Source organism: Arachis hypogaea, chromosome 5 (genome assembly GCF_003086295.3).
Source record: "Arachis hypogaea cultivar Tifrunner chromosome 5, arahy.Tifrunner.gnm2.J5K5, whole genome shotgun sequence".
In the NCBI taxonomy this organism is placed as follows: Eukaryota; Viridiplantae; Streptophyta; class Magnoliopsida; order Fabales; family Fabaceae; genus Arachis; species Arachis hypogaea.
Window position 1 is genome coordinate 9,945,451 of NC_092040.1, and position 11,870 is coordinate 9,957,320.

The 11,870-nt window shown below is 34.5% G+C and overlaps 2 protein-coding genes across 2 annotated transcripts; both read right to left on the reverse strand.

Annotated features, from left to right (window-relative positions):
* Positions 1-68: 68 nt before the first annotated feature.
* On the reverse strand, positions 69-6,354 carry LOC112800667 (aminopeptidase P1). Its single transcript, XM_025843021.3, has 16 exons — positions 6,065-6,354; positions 5,900-5,963; positions 5,439-5,578; positions 4,867-5,151; positions 4,593-4,715; positions 3,904-4,221; positions 3,709-3,795; positions 3,470-3,537; positions 3,091-3,157; positions 2,067-2,201; positions 1,837-1,917; positions 1,354-1,408; positions 1,179-1,283; positions 978-1,049; positions 704-828; positions 69-562 (listed from the first exon to the last, which is right to left on the reverse strand). The coding sequence occupies exons 1-16, from the start codon at positions 6,155-6,157 to the stop codon at positions 401-403; spliced, it is 1,980 nt and encodes a 659-aa protein (XP_025698806.1). The 5' UTR covers positions 6,158-6,354; the 3' UTR covers positions 69-400.
* Positions 6,355-8,657: 2,303 nt separating this feature from the next.
* LOC112800668 (probable NAD(P)H dehydrogenase (quinone) FQR1-like 2) lies at positions 8,658-11,611 on the reverse strand. Its single transcript, XM_025843022.3, has 2 exons — positions 10,423-11,611; positions 8,658-9,152 (listed from the first exon to the last, which is right to left on the reverse strand). Exons 1-2 carry the CDS (start codon positions 10,992-10,994, stop codon positions 8,927-8,929), a joined length of 798 nt encoding a protein of 265 aa, XP_025698807.1. The 5' UTR covers positions 10,995-11,611; the 3' UTR covers positions 8,658-8,926.
* Positions 11,612-11,870: the final 259 nt, after the last annotated feature.

The following is an 11,870-nucleotide window of genomic DNA, read 5'->3' on the forward strand; positions in this document are numbered from 1 at the left end:
TTTTGTTTTGTTTTTTTTAAAGCAGGGAGCACCTATTCAATTTCGAGCCGTCAGGCAACACAAAAGTATTTTCCAATAAAACCTGGTCCACTTTCAGCTGTCGTTTCGACAGTTCACTTCTTTCACTTTAGTACAAGGTTCATCACTGTTCATCACTTTACAGTAATACGTTGATAGTAATATTCTAATAACAAGTAAGAAAACAACTAGGCATAAACTGATGCCAAGAAGTCACCAAAAGAAAAATTGATGCCAAGGGGATACGCATTCGGAATTTCAATGCTGTACGAGTTTTAAGGAACAGCTACCTCAACAGGGCATCAAATAGTAGTTGTAATGTGTGGAAACTAAGGACAGTGCAGATATTGAAGTCGTTGACATTCCCAGCTCAGAACAAAGCTCACACAGCTACCGGTTCAGTGGCTTTCTGTAGCCATGCATTTTCAGCGACATCCAAATATGGTGCCAGAATATCTCTACATTTCGAGTGATACGCGTTCAGCCAACTTATCTCGTCAGGCATTAGAAGGTTCAGGTCAATCAACTTCGTCTGGTATGGTGCCTGCACAAGAGAAAACACTCGTAAATAACATATGAATGGGAACCGTCCAATTTTGAATACAATTGTATATCAACAGCTCAGAAATATGCCTTGTAGTAAAAAAGAAGCATCTCAAACCCAAACACTGGAATTGAGACATACCCAGGTAATGTGTTCAAATGACAAGTACCCTTTATCACCAAAATTGAATTTTGTATCAGCTTCATTGACAATGAGCACATTCTCCAATCTTATCCCAAAATTTCCATCTTCGTAATAACCAGGTTCTGGAAAAAATAAATTACTTTACACTACTAGAAATGCATTTATATAGAATCAAATAGTTGTAATTCCATCTTCATAATACAAAACTAGTAAATAAGAATGGGAAAAAGCATGTCGTAATTCCAATTGTGCAGCCTGTTAGGATACTAACCATCTGTAACAGTCATGGAAGATTGAAGTGGTACATTTCGAGCCTGTGGTCTGAAACTGATTAAATGAGGTCCTGCATAATTTATAAGATACTATTACTTTGGATTTTAATTTGTAAGAGTGTGGGGAAAAAATCGAAAGAGGAAAGAGGAAAGAGGAAAAAAATGAATACAATATAAAAACAGTGATAGTTCTTCATTACCTTCATGAACATTCAGGTAGGACCCAATTCCATGTCCAGTACCATGCCGGTAATCAAGACCATCCTTCCACAGTGGGACTCTAGCAAGAATATCAAGAGCATGACCTGAAAGCATGAAGAAAGGGAAGTATTAGCTAGATTCACAAACATGAAGCTGAGACTAGTTCAGTTATACCGTTTGTTCCATTAGGAAATCTAGCATTTCCAAGAGCAATGTGACCCTTGAGGACCTGCATGAAATTCAGCAAACCGACCAACTTTTCATATCAGTTCATAAGATAGAAGAAAATAGGGAACTTAGAAGATAACTGAATAGAGTTAACGTAGGGTCCGGGGAAGGGTTGTCAGGCTAACAATGTCAACAATACCGAAGCCTTGTCTTTTCACTAGATTTTTTTTAAAAAAAAGGCAGTCCGGTGCACAAACATCCTACATTAACATAGGGTCCGGGGAAGGGCCGCACCCAAAATTAGAAATTAATAAAGCATTTTCCCTTCCAATAATCCTAACAGCAGAAAATAATTTCAAAACTTGTTCCCCAAATAAAAAAAACCCACTTACCTCTAAGTGAAAATAATTTGATATTAAATTATTCATGGTATAGGTTTCAAACTATGTAACTCACAGAAACGGCAAGTAAAGCTGTAAAGGTACATACTGCTGTATAACATGCTTTCTCATGTGCTGAAGGTTTCCCAAAATGAACAGTTCGTGTAATATCGGTTGTTCCATCTAGATACTTCAAAAAGACAGAAACAGAACTTCTTGTCAATATAGAGACATATGGAGATTAAAACAATGAAGAATAGATATTAACTAATAATATGATATACGTGGCACACTTTAGCAAATGTCTATTCTGCAAACTGTTCAAAATATTGGACAAACCTGAGCTCCAGAATCAACTAGATAAATTTTGTCTGGATCAAGTTCAGCACATGTCTCTGCCTGTGGAGAATAGTGAATGATAGCTGCATTTGAGCCAACTGAGGAAATAGTAGGGAAACTCAATCCTCTGAAATGCTGAAAGCATGAAAATAGCAAAACAGGGAAAAATATTAGTGTAACATCAAAATGTGCTTCCATTTGATACGATTTCAGTTTCATTTTATCATACTTTAGGGACCACACTGATGGGGGCAAATAAAATGGACTTGAAGAATAGTTGAATTGTTGAAAGCAATTTATGTACTGAACATTTGAGAACTTACTATCATATCTGACTGCATATAGCATGAAAGTTTGTGCTTTTAGAGGGGTCAAATTATTGAGGGAAAAAAAGGCCGTTTCTTTGCTAAAAACTTGATTGAATACAGATGCATGAATCTAGATGCCCATATAAACGCTACCATGTGTATTTAAGAGAGAATGCCAGTCTTTATTTTGTCAAAAGAGTTACTACAATGTAACCTTTCTGATAATTGTAAAAAGAAACATATTCCACTCAAACAGCACCATGAGGAATAAAGCTGGATATGGTTAAAAGCATGCCAGTCTTTAGCCAATCCTAGGAAATACAACAGTGTAACCTTTTGCTACTTTTTTTTTCTAAAAAGAAAAAAAAAAAAAAACTCTTTCTGTAGCACCATGAAGAAATAAAACTAGATACAGGTTAAACGTTTTTCTCTTCCTAATGTCCAAATGAAAGTCATATATGCTAGTTAAAACAATATTTCCACCTACAGTACAGGTGGTGCTGTGTCTTGCAATAAAATTCTTTTGGATTAAAGAAAGCTTTTTTTTTTCAGGAAAAATAGTTAAAAAATTAAATAGAGAGTCTTGTAAATCAAATTGTATGGACTGAGAAGCTAAAACTTTTGGTATCTCCACAATTGACTTCTTTTAAATAAAATATAAATTTTTGCTAAAAAGTATCGTCCAAATAAATACTATATTGCTTAGATGACTCCACCTCTTTTGATGCTCGAAAACCTTCAAGTTTGTCACTTGCAGTCACCTCAGTCAATTTCAAGGACTCCCTGGAACGTTCAAAAAGTTCTATAAGTATATTATATAAAATTCACCTTTTGACAGATGCATCTCAAGCTCACTACTCTAAGACATCCCAACACGTGAACATCTTCAGTATTTAACAAAGAATTACCATTTAACAAAGGTAAAGTCAAATAAATCTTGTTTATTTCACAGAAAATGTTCTGGTGAAGAGTATGTTAATTTTCAAAAAGGGGAGGTGTTTCATATTGTCAACAAATAAAACTAACTTTTTCTCAATACATTAGGTTATAAGCATGTCTGTGCTCAAGACATTTTGAATTTTGGAGGATACTTACAATCCTTTTTCTTTTTTCACAGAATTACCCTCTAAAAAGTAACCAGACGCTCCATAAATTTCCTGCATCTGCACATTCAACCAAGTTTTTTCAGTCATTATTTGACACTGCAGAACTTGGTGTATGTATTTGTGGATACAGAAGAAGAATTATAATAGCTTAGACAAGAGAAATTTAAATATAAATTATCCTGATCCAAAGCATAAATGATATCTAGATACACAGATCCAAATGCAAACCTTCTTATCTAGCCAGACAAGATATTGCACAACAGCCGCGCCATCCCGAACATGCGCCTTTCTTAATCCATCCAACTCCACTGGGTTCTACAAGTATTGAGGAAATAAAAATAAGCTAGAGTTCACTTGATAATATCAATATTAGTAACCTATCCAAGTACAATCATTTTCATTATAAGGCTGTAAGTTAACAACCTTCAAAGCTTTTGCAAGGGCCAAAGGCGACTGCTGTAGAATAACTGTCTGAGAGTTCAATTTTGAATACAGTGCATAACAGCATGTTCCTGGATCAACCCATACAAAGTCATTACTATGTTCTTCAGCTAGATGTTCACCATTTACTCCCTTGTTGAGCTCATTGTGAGTCTTTTCTGCTTCCTTTGTAACTGCAGCTAGAGAACCTTTGGCAGTAGACAGAGCATCAAGCTCATCAGTTGCGAGCAATGCTGCATCAGAGCTCACGGCTGTATAGTCTCGAATTCCAATTCCATTCTCCTCTAGATGAGTTTTTACCTGGCAAAAAAATACTACTACTAAGTTTCTATATACATATCTTCCTTCCAAATATCAGGATAGACCAAAATACTGCTCTGTTGACAGATATTTCTTATCTTCATAAGTAAAATAAACTTCGATCTAATTTGACCATAAAATAAATGTTTCCAACGGTTGACTATTAATGACCAGTACTGAAAATACTGAAATCTGAAACCCTATCATTCTTGTAAGATTAATATACATAAATAGGGGGAAACAAATCCTATGATAAATGTTCTTAATAAACTGTTATTAGTAACTTAACATGATTGTATAGGAATTTATACTTCCTGCCAGTAGAAAACAGTGCGAAACATTCAAAGCTGACGAGACATTAGTCAAACTACCTCAACAGATACTTTTTCCTTGTTGACATAAAGGAAAGCAGAATTAGTTGTCACAATAGCAAATGCATGAACAACAGGACAGTATGCCACATCACTTCCACGGATATTGTATAACCAGGCAACCTGCATTGTAACCGGATCATAAATAACATGGATAATGAAGATAGTGATATTGAAAATGCTGAACATGTGACGCAAAAATATCCTCAAACTCAAAACTTGAGTTAGGGAAGAGCAAACAAATAAGGACGATAGATTAAGATAATACACTCACTTCATCAAGAGCTGTGAAAATGATGCCACGGGCTCGCTCTTGCGCAAGCCTTTTTCTCAAGTCTTGCAACTTATCTGCAACAGAGCGACCTGCAAATTCCAATGGATGTACAATAACAGCATTAATCTGTTCTGGAGGTCGCTTTGCCCATACTTCATCTACCAAATTTTTTGTCGTTTGAACCAGCTTCTGATGTTTTTCAGCAAAAGCACGTTCCCATCTTTGGGCAGTATCAACCGAAATGCACCATGGATCAACCCCAATAGATGCATCTTTAGGCAAGTTCTAGTGAAAAAGAAACAACTCATGGATGAGACAAGACTAATCGAGTGCTATAGTGCGTACAGGACTATATGCTCTGTCAGCTCTCCCTAAGCAAGGAGAAGCTAGTTGTGGACAACATATCAAAAATGCCATGATGTAGACACAGTTTCAATCTTGACCCAAGTCATAACATTATGCTTCAGGGATGCCAAAGACAGAGAGAACCACAAAAAATATAATCTGCTATCTCATTTTGTCTTTTTTCAATCATTTAAATCAAAGGATTCTCTTAAAAAAATGGTACTTACATCAGCCATCCAAACATCCACAGCAGGATCTTCGCCAATGCGCATTAGCTTCCATTGATCACTAAGCTGTTGCTCTGCCTGCAAAAAATATCGTCCATCCGTCCACAAGAGTGCTTCTTTCGCCGTTATAAGTGCCAAACCTGAATGTAATTTTAATGGAAAACAATACAAAATTTGACTTAACAAATTTTGTCAGATTTGAAATACAATAGGAAAATTCAATAGCGGCATAGATTTCACAAGAAGAGCTGAGACAGAAAGCTTCAACCACAGAATAATCCAAGACTATCTTGCTTATTACAGGGATGAAATTGTCACACGATGTTAATTGAAATTTCCAAACTACAGAAACAAAATCCTGATTCGATCTAAACTAATCGCCACATAAGAATAAACTAAGAAATCAAACGAAAACGCATAAAGTAAATTTTGATTTGATTGCTCTGTAGATTGATACTGACCAGCACTTCCACTGAAGCCGGAAACGAACTCGCGGCGCTTATCTCTTGCGGATACATATTCACTCTGCAGAAACAGAGAGAAACAATCATCAGATGAAGAACGAAGGAATTTGAAACGGAAGAAGCTGAAAATCTTCGATCTAAAGTGAAAGGGAAATGAATTACCTGGTGATAATCTTCGGAAGGAACAACTAAGGCATCAAGAGAAGGGGAGTGAGAAGACATCAATGACCTCAAAGCAGAGAGTGTGTCTTCCATTTTCTTCTACTTCGCTAATTTTTCTCAATCACAGTTTAGCTTAGCCTCCAAAACAAGTTCGGTTCTCAGCGACGCATTTATATATTATAGTGACACTGAGCCGCACCTCGAAGCGAGGTCCACGACGGATTCAGATTCCTATCTTTCCTATTTCCTCCGAAATTTTAATTTTGTAATGCATTATTTATTTATTTATTAAAAAGCATGCACTTTTTATTCTAAGAATAGGGGGAGGAAAAATAATTAACTTTAATCATTTTCTTTGTCTGGTTTATAGAAGTTGCGGACTAAGGGTGTGTTTGGTGGCAACTACTCAAATGAAGATGCTAAAAACATCTTTTTATGAAGATTCTTGTGTTAAAAGTGTACTTTGTTTGTTTAGCCACACTTTAAAAAAAATAACACTTTTGCAACACATCAAAATCAAACCATACATTTTATCATCTAATGGTAAAAAAGAAGTATCTTCATATGAAGACAATAGTAAAATCTTCATGATAGTATCCACCGTGTTTGGTAACCACGTTTGAAGGAAAAAAGTACGTTAGAGCTTCTTAAAAGCTTCACTTTTTTGTTTGGCTATTTTTTTTCTTTACAAATGCATAAGTAATTTTGTTCATAAAATCACGTTTATAAGGAGTAATAATTTTTAACTTCTCTGTTACACTAACGTGTTTTTAGTCAATACTTTCAATATTTATTTTTCTTTTACCAACTTTATCCTTTATACATATTATTGTATTATTTATAAAATTCTTATCATTTCTCTCTATATGAACTCTTTTTTTATTATTTATTATTTATATTTTTTATTATTTTTTTATTTGACATTATATATTTTTATAGTTATAATTTTTGTGTATTGTATTTATTATTATTTTTTTTATAATAGAATTTATTGATTCCATTAAGTAAAATAAATTAAATAAAAAATTAATCATAAATAATAATAGTTAAAAATTATAATATACTAAAAAAGAATACTAAGAGTATTAAAAATATATTATATAAAAAATATATAAAAAATATGAAAAAATTAAACATGTATAAAAAAATAATATTATAATTTAATATCATATCCTTTTAAATAATTATTTATTTAAAAATGATTTTAACTAATATTATTCAAATAATATTTATTTTATCAAAATTAATTTTAATAAAAAATTATCAAACATAAATTATATTGACACAAATTTATTTTTATCCAAAATCAATTTTATAAAATTACTTTTATTCAAACTCTAATTTAACTAACCACAGTACAAACACACACTAAGTTAGTTTCCTTGAGCTGTGAACAGATTGGAGTTTTAGGGGCCTTGCTTGCAGACTTAAACACACACTAAGTTAGTTTCCTTGAGCTGTGAACAGATTGGAGTTTTAGGGGCCTTGCTTGCAGACTTGAGGTTCATGAAAAAATATTAGCATTAAAAATCTTGCGCCTATCAAAATTGAGCACGTCTTCAAAAGAAAGTATTGTTGCCACCCGAATTAGTAATATCTTAATGGGTAACAACGGGACAGCTAGCTTATTCTCGTAATATTATCGAAAACCTATTAAAAGAGAAAATAAGTATTGAGCTGCACGTCAAAAGAAAGAAAAATTGTTTCTAGATACAATAGTATTAGAGGACAGCACATTTTATAAAATATAATTATCAATTAATTATTATTAATAAATATATAAAATTATATTTATTAGTAGAAAATTACACACTTTTTTTATTAATTAAATACTAATTAAATTTTAAAAATACTAGTTCCTAAAACTTTTTCTTTTAGATATATACACATACTAATAAATAATTCAGTAGATATATTAATAAGTTAGCCAAAGTGGGTCCTGAGGCTGAGAGACCTCTTGAACTTGATATCTTTGATAATCTCCGGTGGTAAACACCCAATTCAGTCATTTATCCTTTTTTTTTGGAAAGATAAAGTGATTTTTGTTCAAAAAATTATATTAACAAAATTATTTTGAGACAGTATAGTTATTCTATTAAAAAAATTATTAAATAATAACAAAAATTAAAGTTATAAAATTTTTATTTATAATTTATAGAAATTTTAGATCTTTCACAATGTTTTTTTCTACAATAGAATCAATTATTATTATCATTATTACTATTTTCTCATCATTATCATTATAATTTCTATTTTTACTATTTTTATTATACAATCAAATTTTGTCATTATCATTATCTCTTCTATCATCGTCAACACCATTAGCAACATCATCAACATTATTATTCTCTTCTCTTATTTTTTGTGCAATATTTTTTTTTTAAAGGTTTTCATATTTTAATTATTTTTTTATTTTGTGACATTACTTCTGGCAATGGTCCTTTTTCACATTAGTGAAAAAGATTTTTAGAAATAAACTTATTAATAATTTATGAGAATTTAAAATCTACGTAAATTACAAATAAAATTTTTGCAAAATTAATTTTCGTTATTATTTAACAGATATTTTAACAAAATGAAATAAGACATGCAGTTACACAAATTCACATTTTTATTTGGTGTAAACTTATGAACATCAACAGCTTCCAAAACAGTGCAGATAGAGAACAACATGGGAATTGTTAGTGGAAGAAAGCTACAATTCCGCCTCACAAACAATGCAATGGTAAGAATGCCAGAACCAATTTGACAGCAAAATCAAAGGCTAAAAAGTAAAAGGTGAAAAATTAAAAATAATACTCATGACCAACAAGAATAGAATAAAATGGTGGGGGCAAACAGTCAAAACTCAAAACACCACCATCATCTGTTGAGCCGCTTGACCACAAGAGCCATATACTTGCCCTGATGCTCTGCAAGTGCGAGCTCTGTTTCACTTGGCTCCCTTGTGCCATCACCGGCATACACTCCGGCACCATAAGGCGAACCCCCTCTAATGGATTCCATCTTGAACATTCCAGGTCCAAATGTATATCCAATAGGAACAAACAGCATTCCATGGTGTGCCAGCTGTGTGATTGCCGTCCATCTGCAACAAGAAAAAGATGCAAAATCAAACATTATATAATCCCTTTCAAGCATGCGTTTCTAAGAAAACCTTCTAGTTTCCATCACCAAGTAATATAATATTTATTTTTGGAAATGTAGAGAACAATATGTGATACTCTCAGACTGCACCCATGCATTTCTACAATTACAAGCACAATTTCAAATTAATTGCTTGTCTACAAGACTTATCTCCAATAATGATAATCAGAGTACTAAAACTCTTTTACCATTGCAGGACCAGTGAGGCAATGACACTGTTCAAGTTACCTCATGAACATAAAATAACATCTTTAAAAGAATACGAAGTTTTCACCAAAGTTTTGCCCATTACCCTGATTTTGTGTAATCATCTTTTGAGAACTTCCGCTTGATACAACTGAAATCCTTTTTGAAGTTTGGTCATTTATGTGAAGATGAACCATTAGTAACATGGAGCATTCTCATACCAACTTGAGAATATATGGGAATTTCCACTAGTCTAAAATTCACTTATCAAATAAAGTTAGTCAAAACATGGGATAACTGATCAAGACACCAGAAGAAAGCCCCTCAGATTCTCAGAACCCACCAAAAACGTTAAATATATAAATCTACGACTGCTAAGAGCTAACAATTCAGCTCAGAGAGTAATTTGCTATCTTTCCTTCAAAGATGCTACTTAGTTCTTTCAGTTCATTCTTTCTCAAAAATGAACATCCCGATTCCCAGCCAATCATACAAACCAATTGCAAAATGTATAATAGAAATCTCCCTCGTCCTCTCTTGTCAAGTAGAAAATAAATATGATGCAGTGTGAACCAGAAGCAAAAACAGAGTTAATATTGATTTGAAGACTGATCATCTAACTTCTAAGTGTGCAGACTTTATATGGTTAATTGCTGGGGAAGAAAACATATGTATATCTTATGGCACTTGAAAATCTTGTTCAACCAGCCAAATTCCACAAAACATTTCCTATTTATATCATAATAGTTTACATTTAACATTTTCCATTCAATGTCAAGTTGGTAAGAATATGCATGGACCAAACTGCGACTTGAGAGTTGAAACATCAAAATCTCTAAAGATATATGTGATCAAGGAGCCATACATAGTTCTATCTATGCATTTATTTATTTTTAGCCTATTGAAACTGATAAAAACAAATGATTAGCTCAAATTAAGAACAAGACTGGGAACTTCAACAGAATAATACAAGAATGCGGGAATAGATAGAGAACAAAAGAAAAAGAGAATAAAGAAAGGCTTACGCAGTGGTTTCTTGACCTCCTCCTTGAGTGCCAGTGCTGACGAAGAACCCTGCGGGTTTTCCGGCGAGCTTCTGCTCCTTCCACAGCTGACCGGTGGAGTCAAAGAAAGCCTTCATCTGCGCCGCCATGCTCCCGTACCTCGTCGGAAACCCGAACAGCACCCCGTCCGCCGCCGCCAGCTCCTCTGCCGTTATCACAGGTATGCCATCGTCTTTGGGCGGCGCCCTCATCTGCTGAAGAATCTCCGTCGAGAGCGTCTCCGGCACCCTGTAAAGAACCCCTTCTACGCCCTCAACGCCGTCCACGCCCTTCTTCAGCCTCCTCGCTAGGCCTTCCACGTGTCCGTACATTGAATAAAACACGATGAAGATCCTCAGCCTCGCCATGCCGGTAGCGGCGGCGACCACCTCAGACGACGACGCTTGGGCGATTTCGGTAGTGTCGTCGGCGGAGGTGTCGTCACGTTGGATCGGCGCGGTCCGGGATGTTCCGGCAGTGGCGGAGGAGGGAGAGTCACCGGCAACATGCGGCACCTTCTTCTTACTGGGAACGCAACCTCCTCCTTTCCCCATTCAAGAATTTCGATGACAAAAAGGAAACAAAAAATAGAAAAGAAAAAAGTGAATTGAGGAATCTGAAAGTTTGCCGTAACTAAGAATTACAATGTAGCTTGGATTGGATTGAATTGGATTGTGTTCTGCTTTGTTTGAAAAATAAAGGAGAATTGGAAAGATTTCAGAGGATGAGAATGAGAGAGAGTTCAGAGTTTCAGAGGCTTTGTGTTGGATTTGTTTTCGGTGAATTTATACATTGGAATGATTAGTGATGTCACCTTCAAACCTCGCTGGATATTCAAAATGGAAACCTCCTATTCCTCCTCAAAACGACGTCGTTCCTACCCTTACTGTACTACAATTCTACAACTGAAACCCAAACCCACCCCAAAAAATATATATAAATAAATGAAGCTCGTGTCGTATGGGTCATGGAGGGTTGGTAATGGTACGTGAGAAAAGAATAAAACAAAAATATCACTCAAGAATCATAGGGACCCGAAGACGATGCTTTACTGAATTTGAATATGTTGGTAAATAAATCAGTATGGACTATGGAGTATGGAGCATGGAAGACCTTGACCAACTACGAAACCATAGTATCTTCTAGAAGTAAACACTAAATTGACTAATTTCTCAATTGTTTTTCTTTGTTGGGGTACTACTACTAAATTTAAATGGATCCTATGCTTGCAATTCTAGCAGAATCAAGGTTGGACCTTAAGCCCAGAGAATGCAGATAGTTCACAAAAGACACAACTATTTTTTGGTCTCCAAAAGAATACAATAAAGCCCAATCAATAATATGCTGGTTCAAAAGGCAGACAGCATCAACACTTGAGTTTTTTTTTTTTTTTGGACCTGGTGAAGGCCAGATACCCGGCCCACACCCTA

Bases quoted from the DNA above. Each gene is read 5' to 3' on its own strand.
- LOC112800667 (XM_025843021.3), bottom strand. From the start codon at position 6,157: ATGGAAGACACACTCTCTGCTTTGAGGTCATTGATGTCTTCTCACTCC. The intron at 3,796-3,903 runs GTTGTTAACTTA...CAATACTTGTAG, and splicing joins CCCTTGCAAAAGCTTTGAAG to AACCCAGTGGAGTTGGATGG. The intron at 829-977 runs GTTAGTATCCTA...TATTTTTTCCAG, and splicing joins TTCCATGACTGTTACAGATG to AACCTGGTTATTACGAAGAT.
- LOC112800668 (XM_025843022.3), bottom strand. From the start codon at position 10,994: ATGGGGAAAGGAGGAGGTTGCGTTCCCAGTAAGAAGAAGGTGCCGCAT. The intron at 9,153-10,422 runs GTAAGCCTTTCT...TTCTTGTTGCAG, and splicing joins GGAGGTCAAGAAACCACTGC to ATGGACGGCAATCACACAGC.